This window comes from Tupaia chinensis, unplaced genomic scaffold (assembly GCF_000334495.1).
Source record: "Tupaia chinensis unplaced genomic scaffold, TupChi_1.0 Scaffold000063_1, whole genome shotgun sequence".
In the NCBI taxonomy this organism is placed as follows: Eukaryota; Metazoa; Chordata; class Mammalia; order Scandentia; family Tupaiidae; genus Tupaia; species Tupaia belangeri.
Genome location: NW_006159521.1, coordinates 9,649,405 through 9,666,889, shown reverse-complemented (window position 1 = coordinate 9,666,889; position 17,485 = coordinate 9,649,405). Strand labels below are relative to the sequence as shown.

At 38.3% G+C, this 17,485-nt stretch overlaps 2 protein-coding genes across 9 annotated transcripts in view; one reads left to right on the top strand and one right to left on the bottom strand.

Annotated features, from left to right (window-relative positions):
- Positions 1 to 17,485, top strand: part of TCF12 (transcription factor 12) — a 479,077-nt gene that overhangs the window by 242,618 nt on the left and 218,974 nt on the right. The gene's annotated exons all lie outside the window — the stretch shown is intronic.
- Positions 897 to 1,320, bottom strand: LOC106733204 (cytochrome c-like). Its single transcript, XM_014581909.2, has one exon. It carries the CDS (start codon positions 1,277 to 1,279, stop codon positions 962 to 964), a length of 318 nt encoding a protein of 105 aa, XP_014437395.1. The 5' UTR covers positions 1,280 to 1,320; the 3' UTR covers positions 897 to 961.

The window sequence follows — 17,485 nt, the reverse complement described above, 5'->3', positions numbered from 1 at the left end:
GTGGGAATCCAGCACCTTTAACCACCATGCCACCTGCCGGCCCCCACTTTGTATCTCTTTATTATTTTTTATTGATCTGTCGTTTGGTTTTTAATTATCTTAAGTCTTATAGTGGCATAATTTACAAATCTATGCTAATGGTGTATCTCCTCTACTTTAATCCTTCTAATAAATTGGCAAAAGCACTATTACCAATCGCACATGCACAGTAGTTCAGTTTCTGTGTGATTTTGAACAGTTGCCTAACAATCCTGAAATATAACTTAGTCTGACTTAGATAATAGAATTCAAAGGTATAATTTAACATGCTACTAAATCTTGTCACACTGACTTTTAAAAGTGTCCGACCTTACAAATCATTTATACATAGGTAAAGTGTTGCATATTCTTTATTCAATAGTATACATAAACCACACTAAAGTGTCTTTCAATAAGTACAAGGGAGTGTTTTGGATACAGGGAATTCTAATTAAATTTGTAGAGTTATGACCAAATTTATAAAGAAGACATCACTACCTTATCTTCAGTCTTTGCCTTAATAGTTTAATGAACACAAATTAAAACAGGTGAGTCTGCTTAGTTTTGAGAAGAGATTTCGCCAGTATTTCTATATTCATATGACCAGTTACAGATAAGCCTAAATAAAACCATTCTCCAGTAGGCTTTGCGATGGCATTCACCATCTTTGTAGAAAGATGAGCGTCACTAATGAATTACCAGTTATATCTTTAGAAAGGACAAATAGTGATAGCATTTAACTGAACTGAAATTACTATTGACATTTTTTTAAAAAGTACTAATTTAACCACAAGCCAGTCTTACTTAAATCAGGATTTCGCAAAAAAATATCCTGTCAGCTATTCATGGTCTGAGTTCTGGTGTAGGAGATCAATTAAAATTCGGTACACATAAAAAAGGTGAGGCATTTCTGTTTTGTCATAAATAAGGCAGTGGCCACCTGTTACTCATTAGTAGCTTCTTTAAGATAAGCTATTAACTTGGCTCTTTCGGACTTCTTTTTAATGCCAGCAAAGATCATTTTTGTTCCAGGGCTGTACATCTTGGGATTCTCCAGATACGCCATCAGTGTATCCTCTCCCTGAGAGATGCCTTTGTTCTTGTTGGATTCTGTGTAAGAGAGTCCAGGGTCCTGACCTGCCTTCCGCCCAAATAGACCATGGAGATTTGGGCCAGTCTTGTGCTCGCCTCCCTTTGCCACGGTATGGCACTGGGCACACTTCTGAACAATAATCTTCTTGCCTTTCTCAGCATCACCCATTTTTTAATTCTCTCTTTTGTCACTTGGGGATATAGAGTAACCGCTCAGAAGCCAGATGGCCCACTCCTGTATCTCTTTAAAAAAAAAACATAAAGTAGGTAGCTTGGTGGTTGAGACCCTGGACTCCCACATGGTTGACAGTGGTTTGAGTATCAGGCCTGGCATCTCGCTCGCTCGCTCGCTCGCTCTCTTATGTGTGTTCTATAGCAAATTTAAAAAATAGTAGTAATAAATAAAATGAAGTAAATAGTTCTTTAAAAGAAAAGTTTCCATCGTTATATTAACCCTTCTTTGACTACCAGCGTTGTTTCTGTTTCAGAACCTCAACCAAGTTCAGGGCATTCATATATCCTCTCCTCATTTCCTGTCACTTTCTGTTAGTTAATATTGCTTACCTGCTCATAGTTACCCACTTAAATTGCACTCCTTTGTGTTCGCATACTTTGCCTCACACTATTTCCTATAACTGAAATGCCCTTCATGTCTTTTTGCCTGATTCATTCAGTCATTTCATTTGTCAACACTTAACTGCATTTCTTCCATTTGTTAGACACTGTTGTTAGCTATTGGTAATGAAAGCAGTTAGGCTTTGCCCTCTTGGAATTTTCAGCTCATACTTCTTTTCCTAGAAGCCTTGCCTAAACTCCTGTTTTAGAAAATGGCATTAACTCATTTTCTCTGTATCCATGACTCCCCTGCATATTATATTGAAATTAGCCATTTGTGTGTACTTCCTTTAGACTGGAGATTCCTTGAGGATAGAATGTCTTGTTCATTTCTCCCCCGGACCCTGTCCAATACCTAATACACAACAGGTGCTCAATAAAATGGTCCTTCATTATCCTCAGAAGATACGTTTCAAAACCCCCAGGAGAGGGACCAGCAGTTAGTATAATGGCTATGTCGCTGGATTCCCATGTTGTCGATCGCAGTTTGCGTCCCAGATCCAGTGGCTTAAAACTCACTCCGGGCGCATGTGTGTACATGCCCAGGATCCCAAGAGGAGAAGGGAGGAGAAGGGATTGCAGCGTGGCCATCCCCCCTGGGGGGGGGGGTGATTTCTCACTTTCTGTCTCTCTATCTCTCTCTATCTGGCAAGCCATGCACCCTATGGCAAAAACCTCTCAAAAAAAAAAAAAAAAAAAAAAACAGGAGATGCCCCAAAACACAGATCATACCAAACTCTGTATATACTATGTTTTTCTGTATGTATATTCCTGGGATAACATTTAACTTATAAATTAGGTACAGAAAGAGATCAACAACAATAATAAAATAGAACAGCTATAGCTATATACTGTAATAAAAGTTGTGTGTATGTTATCTCTTTCTCAGAATATCTTGGGGCCAGTAGGTGGTGTAGTGTTTAAGATGCTGGCCTCCCATGTAAGTTGACTGCAGTTGAAGTCCCAGACCCAGCAGCTTGAAACTCACGCCCAGGCGCGTGTGCATGTGTGCTCAAACTCCTGAGAGGAGAATGGAGGAGAAGAATTTGTAGTATGGCCATCCTCCCTGGGGGGTAATTTCTCACTTTCTCTCTCTCTCTGTCTCTCTAGTGAGTGCTTGTGCCCTGTAGCAAAAATCTCTTTCAAAAATAAAAGAAATATCTTATTGTATTGTACTGTATTACCTCTTTTCAGAACGTAGTTGACTTTGGGTAACTGAAACTATGGAAAAGGAACCTTCAGATAAGGTGGGATGACTGTAATTGATTGTTGAGCTGTATTAAAACTGTATATAAATTATATGATCCCTGCCATTGACGAAATCTCAGGACTTTTACATCTATATGTATTTTGACTTGCGTTATGAATATTTGCATGTATAATCTCTTTGTCCCAATTGGTTGACAACTTCTTGAAGAATACAGTTTTATCACACGTGTATTGCTATGCCCCTCCACATCCAAGGCCTGCATGTAAGAACTGTGAGAACGACCTCTTTCTTAAGAATTTCATCAGTTAAGTGTTGCTCTCCTATGGGAGCCACCTGAGTGAGCAGTCAGCTAGTGTCTGAGGAGTCAGATAATTTAATGAGAGTAAAAGATCTTAGTTGTGAAGTGGGCTTAGAAAAGATCTCATCTGGGGACCAGCAGTTAGTGTAATGGCTATGTCGCTGGATTTCCACGTAGTTGACCGTGGTTCGCGTCCTGGACCTGGTGGCTTAAAACTCACGCCGGGCACGTGTGCGTGCGTGCCCAAGAACCCAAGAGGAGAATGGAGGAGGAGGGATTACAGTGTGGCCATTCTCCTGGGGGGTGATTTCTCGCTCTCTGTCTCTCTATCTCTCTGTCTGGCAAGTGCACGCGCCCTATAGCAAAAACCTCTCCCCCCAAAAAAAGAAAAGATCTCATCTTTTTTATTAAATACACTAACATTGATAGGTAATCAGGAATAAGAGTTTTAAGGATATCAGTTTTTGAATCTGGAAAAAGTAATATTCTTTAAGGCACAGTTTGGAGCTGTCATGTGATGATATCTACCAGCAAGGTCATATAAATGACCGAGAATCTGAAGTCCCTCTACTAGTCTAGGAGAAAGATGAAGTACAGCCTCACTGATGGGTAGGCCAGACTTGGTTGCTATTTACAGAATACATTTCTATAACTAGTTAAATGTGACTTAATAAATGAAAGTCTGAGGCTTTTGCAATAGAAATTATACAGTCAAAATTATTTGGGGATAATAAATGTTTTCTGAAGCGTAAACCACTTCTAAAGACTGAAACTTTTTTTTATTTCTTGAAATTTATTTGGGATCTGTCACAAAGCTAAATATTTTTGTAATTTTGTGGTAAGATATTTTTTCTCCATCCTTTTTATTTAGTTTCTTTATCTTTTGATTAGGTAAATAGTCTCCACTTACTGCCAACACAACTCTATCACCTCTATAACTCTTAAATCCCCTTTTTAAAAGAAGAGAAGCAGGCCAGCTGGTAGCATAGTGGTTAAGACACTGGTTTCCCACTGACCATAGTTCAAGTCCTAGACCAGGAGGCTTGAAAATCATGCCAGACATGTGTATGTGTGTGCCCAGAATCCTGAGAGGAAAATGGAGGAGAAAGGATTGAAGTGTGGTTATTACCCCGGGGGAGGGGGCAATTTCTTACTTTCCTTCTCTGTGTTAAGTGCATGGACCCTAACACACACACACACACACACACACACACACAAGAGGAGCAAGAAGCAGGCTGGCCCCAGGCTCTGTCTAGAGCAGGAAGAGTTTCAGTTTATGGAAATTATGCTAATTTTTCCTATGTTCTTTTGGAGCCTCTCATACTTTTGTCTTCATGTTTCTGCTTCAACTTTGTTTTATGAGGATATATCATTTTCTTTTTCAGTGATTTGATTTAGACAAAAACTTGCTCTAAAGAAAATGTTTAAATAGTACACCTGTGGTAAACAGTGCTAAAGGTGGTTTGAGACTGAGTGGGGTGTTGGGAACCAGCACGCTGAGATACCTTGCTCCCTATTTCTCCCTAGAATTCTGGGCAGTCTGGCAGGCTTCCCTTTGGCCAGCATGATTGGAGCCTTCTTGATGGGGCAGATTAGACTGACTGCTATGGACATTCCTAGACTTCCCAGGTGTTGCAGGTGACAACTACATTTTCCTCCCTAAGACAAGAGAAACAAGTGGACCTGTTCTAGAAAGTTCTCTGTGCTGGCCTCCCACTGCTACCATCTGGTCAGTGCCTTGGCGTTTTTGCCAGGGACAATGTCTTGGTTTTCAGTACTATTCATATTTTTGTTAGATTAGGCAGTATCATCCTAAGTCCCTCCCTCCCGTCCTTCCTTCCTTCCTTTGAGGTTTTGGTCTGGTCTTAAGGTATATATGTGTTCTCCAGAGAGAGGGAGAGACAGACAGACACATTGAGAAAGAAAGTGAGAAACCCCACCCCCCTCGCTCCCTCCCCTGGGGAGAGGGGGATGGTCGGTCATATGCAGTCCCTTTTCCATTTTCCTCCCGGGATCTTAGGCATGCACGCATGCATGTGGCTGTGATCTTGAAGTCACCTGATCTGGTCTGGGACTTGAACATGTGGGAGTCAAGCAACATAACCCCTACACTGTCTGCTGGCCTCAGGGCTAAGCATTTTTTTTTTTAATTTAAATTTCTTTACTTACATTCATTTACTATACATCATCACAGCAAATAAAATGAGATTTCCCATCCAGAATACACTGTATATTGCTCGATCAAGCACATCATCATACATGTTATCGTCAACAAACAATTTTCTATTTCCTATTTCCTGTATATTTTGTTATTTTTGCCATTCTTGATTCCTAAGCATTTAACATGAAAAGGAAAGGAAGGTTGGAAAGAAGAGGGGCAGTAGGAAGAAGGGAAGGGAAGGGAAGGGGAAGGAGGAAGGGAGGAGGGAGGAACGGAGGGAGGGAGGGAGAGAGGAAGGAAGGAAGGAAAAGAGAGAAGGAGGGAGAGAGGGAGGGAGGGAGAGAGGGAGGGAGGGAGAGAGGGAGGGATGCTTAGCCATGCTTAGCAGGAAGAAACTGCCAACTGGATGGGAAAATCTAGTGAAGTGGTGGGGACTGAAAAACAAGCTCACCTGTCCAGACCTCTGTAAAAAAAACTAGCTGGGGCCAGCAGATGGCATGGTGGTTAGGATGCTGGACTCACATGGCCAACCGTGGTTCAAGCCCCAGTCCTGGCAGCTTGCTTTCTCGCTTTCCTTCTCTCTCTCTGTCTTTTTGTGGTCAAAATAAAAATAACAACAAATTGAATTAAATAAATAAATAATTTTAAAATTCTTTCCTGCTTATCTTTTTTTTTTAACTATTTCATAACCCTTTAAGTAAAAGATATGTATTTGTATAACATGCCAAAAAATTAAAACCTTTTTTGGGGGGGTGGGGGTGGGGAGACAGGGTCTTCCTATATTGCCTTGGCTGGCCTCAAACTCATGATCCCCCTGCCTTAGCCTCTTGAGTATCTGGGATTACAGGTACACAGTGCCACGCCTGGTTTAGAAGCTATTCTTAGCTTGCTTGTTTGTTTTTTTTAAGAAACACATAGAAAACTAGAGCTCAAGAAAAGATGTGAAAGCAACTAGTAATTCCAGTGAGATGGTGTTTTAAAACTTTTATGTTTAACATGCATACATTATGTACAAAGAATCTAATTTTTAAATTGAAGACTTCAGAGGCTATAGTAATTTATTGTTAGTGCACTGTTGCTGTTATTGTTTTTCCAAAGAAATCTCCTTGTTGTACCCTTATTAGCAAAATTTGGTTGCGCTTTCCCATTCTGCTTATAAAACCAAAAGGGTAAATACTGAGGTTTTCAGATTTTGCCATCTCTACTTCTCTTTCCCCTCTAACGTAATATGCTCTATCTTAATACTATTAGGTAACCATTTCTTATATATTAAGTTGTCAGGAAAGTCATGATTTTTTCCATGTTTTTCTATGAAAAAAAGAAAAAAGAAATGCCACTTGACTTTCCCAACAATCCAAAATATTGCTTTAAGAAATAGAAATACATACATACATACATACATACATAAATTTGCTTCCTCTATTAATTTACATGTTGGGAAAACCTCTGTTGCTAGAAAATTCTCTGATAATGTTGGTCTTTGGCTCCTCAATCAGAATATATCTTTCTTTCTCAGTGTCCTTTAAACTAGACTGCATCTAACAGTCTTAATTTATTATCTGATCATCTAATGAATCCAGAATGGTCCACTGGTGATCTTTATGCTGCATATTTATGATTATTTAAGGGAGATTTCCTGTGACACAGCAGCACAAGGTATCTATAGATTCTCAGGATTCTTTATAATTGGCTGTAATTAGATCAGTTTAATGTGTCATCTATTTTGTGCATTGGAGGGGGATAGGTAGAGTCATTGCTTCTTGGAAACAGCTCAGAACTACTGTTTCTTACTCTCTCTATTCTTGAGTAAACATTTGTAATATATTAAAATGTGCGAGAAGGAAGTTCTGCCACACTTTGAGAACACAAAGATGGTAATGAACATTTTCAGTGTTAATGATTTTCAATCATCTGTAGTTCACCCAAAGAAAGCAATCTGTAATGGGGAGAGGAGCACTTAACATTTAAATACCTTTACTGTTTATATAGAAAGTTTTTTATCCCCTTAGAATCGGGACCCTTTCAGGATATCTTCCCAGTGTTTCTCACACTGATTTAGAGAAAGTGAACTCTCTTAATTGAGTTTCAGTGTATTTGTGAAATGTCAAATGAATGAAGGTGAAAATACAGTAAATATCAGTAAAAGTATTTGCCTTATAATTCAGTCATTACTTTCAGTGAAGATGTAAGAATAGAAACAGAGAACTCTTCCTAAAGGTAATGAATACATACCTCAGCACTGCCTGAGGTGGTAAATTGTCATATGAAGTCCTGTTTTGATTAATGTTAACAAATTGAAGGGTTATCTGATAGGATGGGACAAAAACTTTTGGGGATTGTGTATGTTGAGATTTAAAATTATGAAGTACATTTTTTGAACATCAAAATATCTAATTCAGGAATTAGAGATATTGCATGAACTTACTGAATTCATTTGAACAACAGTGTTCTGTCTTTTGTCTGATTTCTGCCACACGGTTGATTCATTAGTCAGAGAGGAACAGAGAGAGATAAAGAGAGAAATCACTCCCCGGAGTGGGGGTTGGGAGCAATGCAGCAATCCTTTCTCCTGCATCTCTCTTAGAGACTTTGGGCATTCACACATACGTCCTTGGCATGTCTCTCAAGCCTCTTGGTCTGGGATTCGAACCTCAGAGTTGGCCATGTGGGACCCAGCTGCCTTAACCACTGTTCTGCCTGCTAACCCTGAACAATAGTCCTTTCAAAAGGGACAATAGGGCCATGGTTTGACTCTTGGACCCAGCTGCTTGAAAAGTGCACTGGGTGCATGTGTGTGCCCAAAATCCCAACTGGAGAATAGAGGAAAAGGGATTGTTGTATGGCCAGTCCTCCCTGAGGGGTGCTTTCTTTCCCTCCCTCCCTCCCCCCCCTCTGTGTGTCTGTCTGTCTCTGTCTACAGCAAGTGGACACATGGTACAGCAGATTTAAAAAAAACATAGGCTAATACAGGTTGGTGATCCTGGAATATGGCTAGTATGTATATGATTCCAGGATCTGATGGACTGGAGGGCTGGAGGGGATGGGTGGTGTTGTGGGTGGATCCTGTGGAGCAGGTTAGGTGGATGGATGAAAATAGAAAGGGGGTAGTGTTCGTAGGCACAGCTCCATTGTTCTTGAGTTTATCTCTGATTTGAGAGGAAGTTTTCTGAGTTTTGTGGAATTGAACATAACTCATGTAGCACTCTTCTGTATATTTTCATTTGATGAAAATTCCTAACCCCAAATCCAAAATGCCTCAAAATCTGAAACCCTTTGAGTGCTATCCTGATGCCATAGGTGAAAAATTACATACCTCACTTTACGTGATAGGTGTCAGTCAAAATGCCACAGTACAAATATATTTTATAAAATTACCCCCAGCCTAAGGTGTATGTGAAACCTAAATGAATTTTGTGTTTCAACTGGGGTTCCATACACAAGATACCTGTTTTTATATATGCAGATATTCCAAAATTAAAAAAATACAAAATTTGAAACATTTTTGGTCCCAAACATTCTGATAAGGGCTATTCAACCTGTACTTAAATCTTCAAATGCAGATTGTTAGTAAGGTCATTTTCTTTCTAATAATAGATATATGCTGGTTTTCCTAACTTGTATTATACACCTATAAATATGTAGTTGTCTTCTTCCTTTGCTAGGCAGATGACATGAAACAGGGGGTATCATTAAGCTTTCAGGTTAGAACCAAAATCATATTGAACTCCTATTGTTAAAACATTTAACAAAGAGAAAAAGAGAGAGTTCATTAAGAACCTTTTTTGACTCCCAGGCACCATGCATAGTTGTTTAGCTTTGTTATTTAATCTTTGTAATCTTCTATGAGATTTTGTTATTAATTTTTTAATCTTTGCACCTTGGAGTTCCTTTTTTTTTTTTCTTTGTTTTTAATTCTTTCCCAGTGGACACCATTCTTCTTTGTGCTTTATTTTTTCCTTCTTTCTTTTTTCTTTAAGACATGCCTTGTCAAAATCCCATTTCAGCCTTCCAGCTGGGATTACAGGTGCGCACCATCAAGCACAGCTCCTGTTTTCTGTGGGGCACATGCATTGGCTGGAGAGGGACAGAAGGAAAGAAAGAAAGCAATCCCTGGGGGAGTGGACACTTCAGTGTCTTTAAGAATGATTCTTAGTAACTCACATACCATAAAAATCACCCTTTTAAAATATACACTTCAGGGGCCAGCAGATGGCATAACGGTTATGTTGTTTTCTCCCACATGGATGACTGCGGTTTGAGTTCCAGACCTGGTGGCTTGAAAATTCCGCTGGGTACGTGTGTGTGTGTGTGTGTGTGCCCAAGATCAGGGAAGGAGAATGGATAAGAGATTGTGGAGTGGTCATTCCCCCACCTCAGGGGTGGGGGGGCATGGGGGCAGTGATTTCTCGCTGTCTGTCTGTCTGTCTGTCTGTCTCTATCCTTCTCCCTCTCTGGTGAGCACACATGCCCTAAGGCAAAAACCTCTTTAAAAAAAAATATATGTATACACACACACACACGTATATACACACACATACACACACACGTATATACACACAAAACACATAGTTTGTTTTTTTGTTTGTTTTTACATTTTTTTCACATTTTTCCTTTACATATCCAAATTTTTTGCTCATACCCCATAGTTCTTAACAGTGAATAAACAACTTTCAAAATTTCAAAATACTGACTTTTAAAGATAATGTTCAAAATATTTTTTTATAATTTTGTTTGTGACTCTGTAACAGCAGAGACAGTATGGTTTTAAATATTATTTACATGTCAGTTACTCAAATTGTTGAAAAGCAAATATCCAGCACACTAGTCACACATAAGCCTTCTCAATTCAGCCCTGCCTACCAACCATTCTATGATATACCATCGGCTAGCAAAGATCAGTCTCTTTTGCTTCCTTCAAAGTCTTTCTCAAGATAATCCTCTGTGGTTGCTCTTTTGTAGTCTCTATTGATGACAATGCTGGGCTGGAAAAGTCCAGGTTATTTTATGTTATAAATTCTTTCATATATCTTCTCTAATCTTCTCTGCCAGGCAGAACTATTTATGGTGCCAGGCCATCTTTCTAAGAGCTTCTGTTGGCTTACTTGAGATCTACCTTAGTTCCATAGTTTCCTAATTAATCTTCAGATATGACATTCCAGTCATAGCCCTGTCCAGTAATGAGTATTTCCAATTTCTGATTCAATGCAACAAGCATTATTGATCTTATACAAATAACCCTTCTGCCACAAAATAAGAATACTTCCAAATATTTTCCAATTCAAGAGGGGTCAGGAAGGAAGAAAAGTTTATGTTTCCATTTAAAGAAACAAACAAGAAAAATATTTTTAACAAATTGCTGAACCTATCAACAACTCAGAAGAAAGTAAAATGTTTAAATTGGGAAAGCAAAGCATAGTTTAAAAAAATCAGGAATGTTTTACTCAAAAGTCATAAAATTCTATTTCACCAGCTCAGTCTTATGTTCAAACTCTCTTCTGTTGAATATGCAGTGTTGCTGTGGTCCAATCTTTCCGTTTAAATCCTGGAAGTTAACATTCAATGTTGTTATTGATATTTCTTGTCCCTAGCTTAAATTGGTCATTTTCTTGGTTGCCTTTTATTCTCTTATTTCTGTATATGTCTTTAGTTTTCCTGGTAGAGCACACCTTTCAGAACTTCTTGAAGAGTGGTTCTGCTATTGGCAAATTCTTTCAGGTCTTGTTTATCTGAGAATGTTTTTATTTTTCTTTCCATAATCTTGCCGGGTATGGTATTCTTGGTTGAAACTGTTTTTCACTTAACACTTTGAATATATATTTCCATTCTTTCCATGCTCACGTTGTTTCTGATGAGAGGTCACAAGTTAGCCTGATTGGATAACCTTTGTAAGTATCCTGACATTTCTCTCTTGCCAATTTTAGTATTTTGTCTTTGTAGATTTGGCCAGTCTTGTTATGATGTGCCTTGAAGAAGATCTTCTTGGGTTAATTCTGTTAGGGATCCTTCGTATTTCTTGGGTCTGGATATTTGAATACCTCTCTGGATTTGGAAAGTTTTCTTCCAAGCTTTCATGGAATAGATTACCAATGCCCTTATTAGTTTCTTCACCTTCTGGAATATTGATTATCTGTATGTTTGGGTGCTTAATGCTGTCTAGTATTTCTCGTATAGTATTCTTATTTGGGGGGGTTATTTCCTGAGGTTTTTTAGTTGTTTTTTCTAGATCAGAGGTTTTGCTTTCTAAATCTGAGATTCAATTTTCTGCATGGACTAATCTGCTTTTAATATTTTTGAGGGAGGTTTTGATTCCCTGAAGGGCAGCCTTTATCTCTAATAGCTCCATTTGATTCTTTTTTATGGTGTGTATTTCCTCTTTCAGATCATGGAAGAACACTTCCTGGAACTCGTTGCCTCTTTTCTCCTGCATCTTCTGGAGTTCATTATCTTTCAGCTCTTGCGTCTCGTTTAGTTTTGTCACTTCAAATATTCTGAATTCTCTATCAAACATTTGTATGAGTTCTACTGTACTGTCTGTGGATGATGAGGGATTGGTTTGTTGCTTTAGGGGAGAGATATTTTCTTGGTTTCTCATGTTTCTTGTGCCTTTACGGTGGTTTCTGATCATTCTGTAACAAAAATCTATCCTACTTGCCTGAATATTTCGTGAGTCTAGGAGATAGAGTTTAGAGCATAGCTTCCCTGAACAATCCAGGACACACTTCAGCTTTAAAATGGCTTCTTATCTGAATGTTTTGGGGGTCTAGAAGATGAAGTTTAGAGCATAGCTTCCCTCCAATTCATAATTTTTAAGATAATAACAAAGTTGTGCAACCATCACCATTATTCTATGTTGAAACTTTTTCTTTAAAGATTTTTGCCACTGGGCTCATGTACTCACAGGGAAAGTGAGAAATCACCTCAGAGGGCAAGGCTTATCACTGTCCCTTCCTCTCCATTCTCCTCCTGGGATTTTGGGCACGTACGCACATGAGCCCAGTATATTTCTCAGGCTACTGCATCGAGGACTCAAAGTGCTCAGTTGGCCATGTGGGATCCAATGACCAAGCCACTATGCAACTTGCTGGCCCATAATTTCAGAACATTTTTATCACGGCATGAAGAAAAAACTCTGTATCTATTAGAAGTGAACTTCCATTTCTTCCATCTAGCCTTGATATTTTCAACAGTTGATATTTCCGTCCCTATAGACTTGCCTGTTCTGGATGTTGCACGTAATATGAATGGGCACATCTCAGATGACATGTGGTCTTATGTCACTAGCTTTTGTTTTGTTCTTCAGTTTATTTCTTTATTTTATGAGAATCAGATATAGAGTAGCAAAGAGAAAAGGAGGGAGGGAGGGAAGGGGGGGAGAGAGAGAGAGAGAGAGGCGCCCTCAGTAGCACGCCATGTTGCAGTCCTCCTTCAGTCTTCCCAGGCAGCCGGATCAGGAACATGGGAACCTGGTGTACACAGGTCAGCCAGGGATCTGAACCTGCAGTCTTCCATATGGGCATAACTTCACTTGAGCAGGGAATCACCGAGTTGGCCCTGCCTCTTTTTCAATTTCTATTTGTTTCATATTTTCAGGGTTCATCCATATTGTCGCATATGTCAATATTTCATTTCTTTTTGTGGCTGATTAATATTTCATATGGATATACCACATTTTATATATTCATTCATCACTTGATTGAGACTTGAGTTGTTTCTAACTTTGGGGCCATCATGAATAATTTTGCTGCAAACTTGGTATATAAATTTTTGTATAGATATTCTTTTAATTCTCTTGGGTACATACCTTTAAATGGAATTACTAGATAATATAACTCTTTATTTAGCCATTTGAGGAACTGCAAGATTGTAAATGGCTGTGCACTGTTCTACTGGTTGCTGGAGAAGCGATGACATATTTTTTTCTATGTTTTTCTATGCAAAAATGTGGCATGACTTTTTTGACAGCCCCATAAAATCCCACCAGCAATTTATGAGGATTTCTATTTCTTCACATCTTTGTCAATATTTGTCTTTTTTATTTTAGCCACTCCAATGGGCATGAAAACCTCAAGATTTCAGTTTGTGTTTCCCTAATGACAAATAATGTTGAGCATCATTTCGTGTGCTTGTTGATTATTTGTTTAAGTTTTTTTGGAGTAATGTCTGTGTGAGACTCAGTGTTTTAATATCAGAAATGGGGATAGTAGCTCTGGCTTTGCTGTATCCCTGTAGAAGTAATGAAAGGTTATATGTAATGCCTACCACAGGGCCTTATATTTAGAAGGCGTTTATTAAATGTTCATTCATTATTTTTCCCATTCTTTCTCCATTTTCACAGATAAAGACACTGAAGCTTAGGGAGAGCTCCCAAGTAATTCACCAGAGTTCATTAGGCAGTTTGTAAATGCTAAATTTAAGTACAGAACTTTCGGAGTCCTACTGAATTCAACACTGTACTCTCCACAATACTCCTCCTTTTTGCCTCTGTTAAAAACCCTTCTCTACTGTGAAATGACTGCTATGAATAGGTAAACTTTAGTTACAAGCAAATACAACTGCTTTTTAAAAAAACTTCAAGGAGATAAATTTAATAGACTTTCTTTGGATCAATTGGAAACGTTCTGTACCAAAGTAAATACAAGACTCTTTTCTCCTTACACTTTCACCTCTTTGGATAAAATGTCTCTAACAGATGAAAGGCTCAATTTTGGATGTATGTCTTGATGTATGACTACCAAATGCTGTTTCAGCTAGAAAGCTTGAAGAACTCTGGTTTCCAGATGATGGTATTACTTTCAAACTAGGCTGGGTTTATTTATTTATTTATTTCAAATGTAGTTTAGAGTGAGCAAGACAGTTGACATGTTTTATTGACCATCTTAGTTTTTTGTGGATTCTAGAGAAATAGCCTCTATAAATCATGTGCAAATTGACCAACCTTTAGTGTGTGTGTGTGTGTGTGCACAACTAGTTCTAGAAAAAGAAAAGGCAGAAATCATTCTAGACAAAAGAAGAACCTGTATTCTTTTGGTAAGATTTTACTCATTCAGGTTCTCTAGAATGAATTATAAGGGTGAGAGTTGAGGAGTACATTGACCAACATCTGCAGTTAATTGTGGGTAACCATAAGAAAGCCATCAATTTTCTTGTGAAGCACTATTTCTTTAAACAACAGAGGTTGAATCAATACCATTTATGAACTGTGACTACAACATTAAAGAGTCTTCTGATTGTAAAATTTTCTAATTAGTGTGCTTTTGTTTTTATTATAATTTCTGGTTTACATATAATTGTCATACATCTTTGTGGCATTAAAGGATGGATTTTGAAATATATTCTCTTTCTAAAAAAGAGCAGAACTAAGAATCGAATGCGCACAGCGTAATGTAATGTTAAATGTTGAAGATAATGTGTTTATATCCTTGATTATACATTGTATATATGCAAGCTTTATTATTAATATTTAAATGATACAGAGAAATTAGTATTTGCTGTTTGGCATGTTGCTAAATTATACATTAGCTCATATAGTCTTCACAACAAGCTATAGGTATTGCCCAAATTGCTATTCATGTTTTTCAAATCAAGAAATTTAAGTTTAGGTACCAGCAATGAACATAATGGCTATGTCGCTGGACTCCCATGTAGCCGACCGCTGTTCGAGTCCTGGACCTGGTGGCTTAAACTCACGCCAGGTGCGTGTGCGTGCATGCCAAAGATCCAAAGAGGAGAATGGAGGAGAAGGGATTGCGGCGTGGCCATCCTCCCTGGGGGGTGATTTCTCGCTTTCTGTCTCTGTCTCTCTCTCTCTTTCTGGTGAGCGCAAGCACCCTATAGCAAAAACCTCTCCAAAAAGAAGAAGAAGAAATCAAAGTTTAGAAAGTTTAGGTACCTGACCTAATAGTCACAAAATGAGTAAGTCTGATGGAACTGAGATTTAAACCCAATTCTTTTTGACTCTAAAGCTCTTTTCCTAAGTTGTTTCTATATTAGCTTGAAATATTATTTTATATATTCGTAGTTGTTTAAAAGTGAAAAGTCATTTTTTCTACCTTGCTTTCAAACCATTATTACCAGGCTTTTTAAACCGTTAATTTGTTTAAAGTTTTTGCCATTAGGCGTGTGTACTCACCAAAGACAGAAATAGACAGTGAGAGGGAAAGTGAGAAGTCAACCCCTGTGGTGGATGGCCACATCACTGTCCCTTCTCGATTCTCCTCTTGAGATTTTGGGCTCAAAAACACATGTGCCCAGCATGATTTTCAGACCACCACTGGAATTTGAACTGCAGTCAGCCATGTGGGAGTTCAGTGCCTTAACCATCATGCCACCTCCTGGCCGAACAAGGAATGTTTTTAATAATGTATGTGTCTGTATTAAATGGTTCAGACATAGATACTTTCACTTAGGATTTAACTTGGAATCAAGAAGGAGCAAAAATATTTTTTGGTGGTCCTTGGATATCCTGGATATCCTGGTGGTTAACTACTTTGAGTACAGATCAATCCTAGCTGCTAATTTGATGAGGCTAATCACTTTTGTCTTTTTTTTTCTTCTCTGTTTAATGAGTGGGATCCACAACATCTTTAGCTTCAACAGAGCTATTGCATGGAAAACTCAGTCTGTGTGAGTTACTTCAGAAATTACATGGAAACATTTTATACTCTTTTTTTGTTTGCTTGTTTGGAGGAGTGGGTGGATAATAAATATGATACCATATCAAAAATTGTATTTTTATTTTATTTGGGATTCAAGCAAACTTTAACTCAATATTATTATTTTTAATTAACTTATATTTCTGTGAACTGGCTGTCTTTTGTATCCTCATAAGAACAGCTACTTATCATCCATTTAAAGTAAGTGCTTAGGACCAGCTGGTGGCATGGAGGTTAAGGCAACTGGATTCTACATGGCTGGCCATGCAGTTCAAGTCCTGGACCTGGCAGATTCAGAAAACATGGCAGGCACATGTGCATGTAGGCTCAAAATTCTCAGAGGAGAATGGAGCAAGAGGTGTTGCGGCATGGGCACCCCCACTCCCCACGAGGGGTTGATTTTTCATTTTTCACTTTTCCTCTTTGTTTCTCTCTCTCTTCTCTCCCTCTCTGCCCCTCCCTCCCAGTCTCTCTCTCTCTCTTTGTCTCTCTGGCAACTGCACGTGCTGTATAGAAGAACTGAAAAATAAAAATGAGTTCCCAGTCATTATAGCAGTAAACACATCTGTTCTTCTCCTGCTGTATTTTTACAACTGGTGTTTCTGATCTCTACACAATCTGTGTGATTCTTTCAGACCTACTAGACAGAGCCTTTAGAGTAAAGCTCTGTCCAGCCACAAAGGGAGATCATAAACTAGAAAAAACTGACTTTGATTATTACACAGATTAATAAATTGAAGTCATTGGCATTATCTCATCTGATAAAGGCTTATCCCACTAATTAAGAACCTAAGGTAGAATCTTAGTGTTCTAGTGGGAGTCCTGTATCCTCTTCTAATCGGTGACATTTCCATTGAGAAGGAAATTAGATGTGCTTTTTAAAGTAAATGATATGTAATAAACCACCGTGATATTACCTTGCCAGTTACCTCCTTATGGAATAGTAATAATAATAATAATAATCCTTTGATTAATCACTGGACTTTCTCTAAAGGAATCTCTGTTATAGTAAGTATATTTTCAACAAATGCATAATTTTTTTTAGACTATAGAACATATAAATTAGCTGCATGTGGGCCAAGTATGGTATTCAAATATATAAATTAGTAAACATCTATGTATCCAAAATACAAATCCGAACTGTGAAACAGATTTTCTATACATTACTTTTGTAAGAGACGAAATATTAACATAATAACAACAAAAATTAATTACTCAACTCAACTTTTAGAGTTGTCAAAGGGTCATTTTATACTCTGCTACATGCCTTGTACGTGAACTCTGGCTTTGTGATAGATGTTCCTAATGGGATCTAAGGACCTGTAAGGTCCCAAATTGCCCTCTGAATTATCCAAGAAATCTGCTGTCTGAATGCAGATGGACACTCAGCCTTGTTCTACTAAGGCTTTGAGTTTGCTGATTTGCCTTCTCAGAATGAA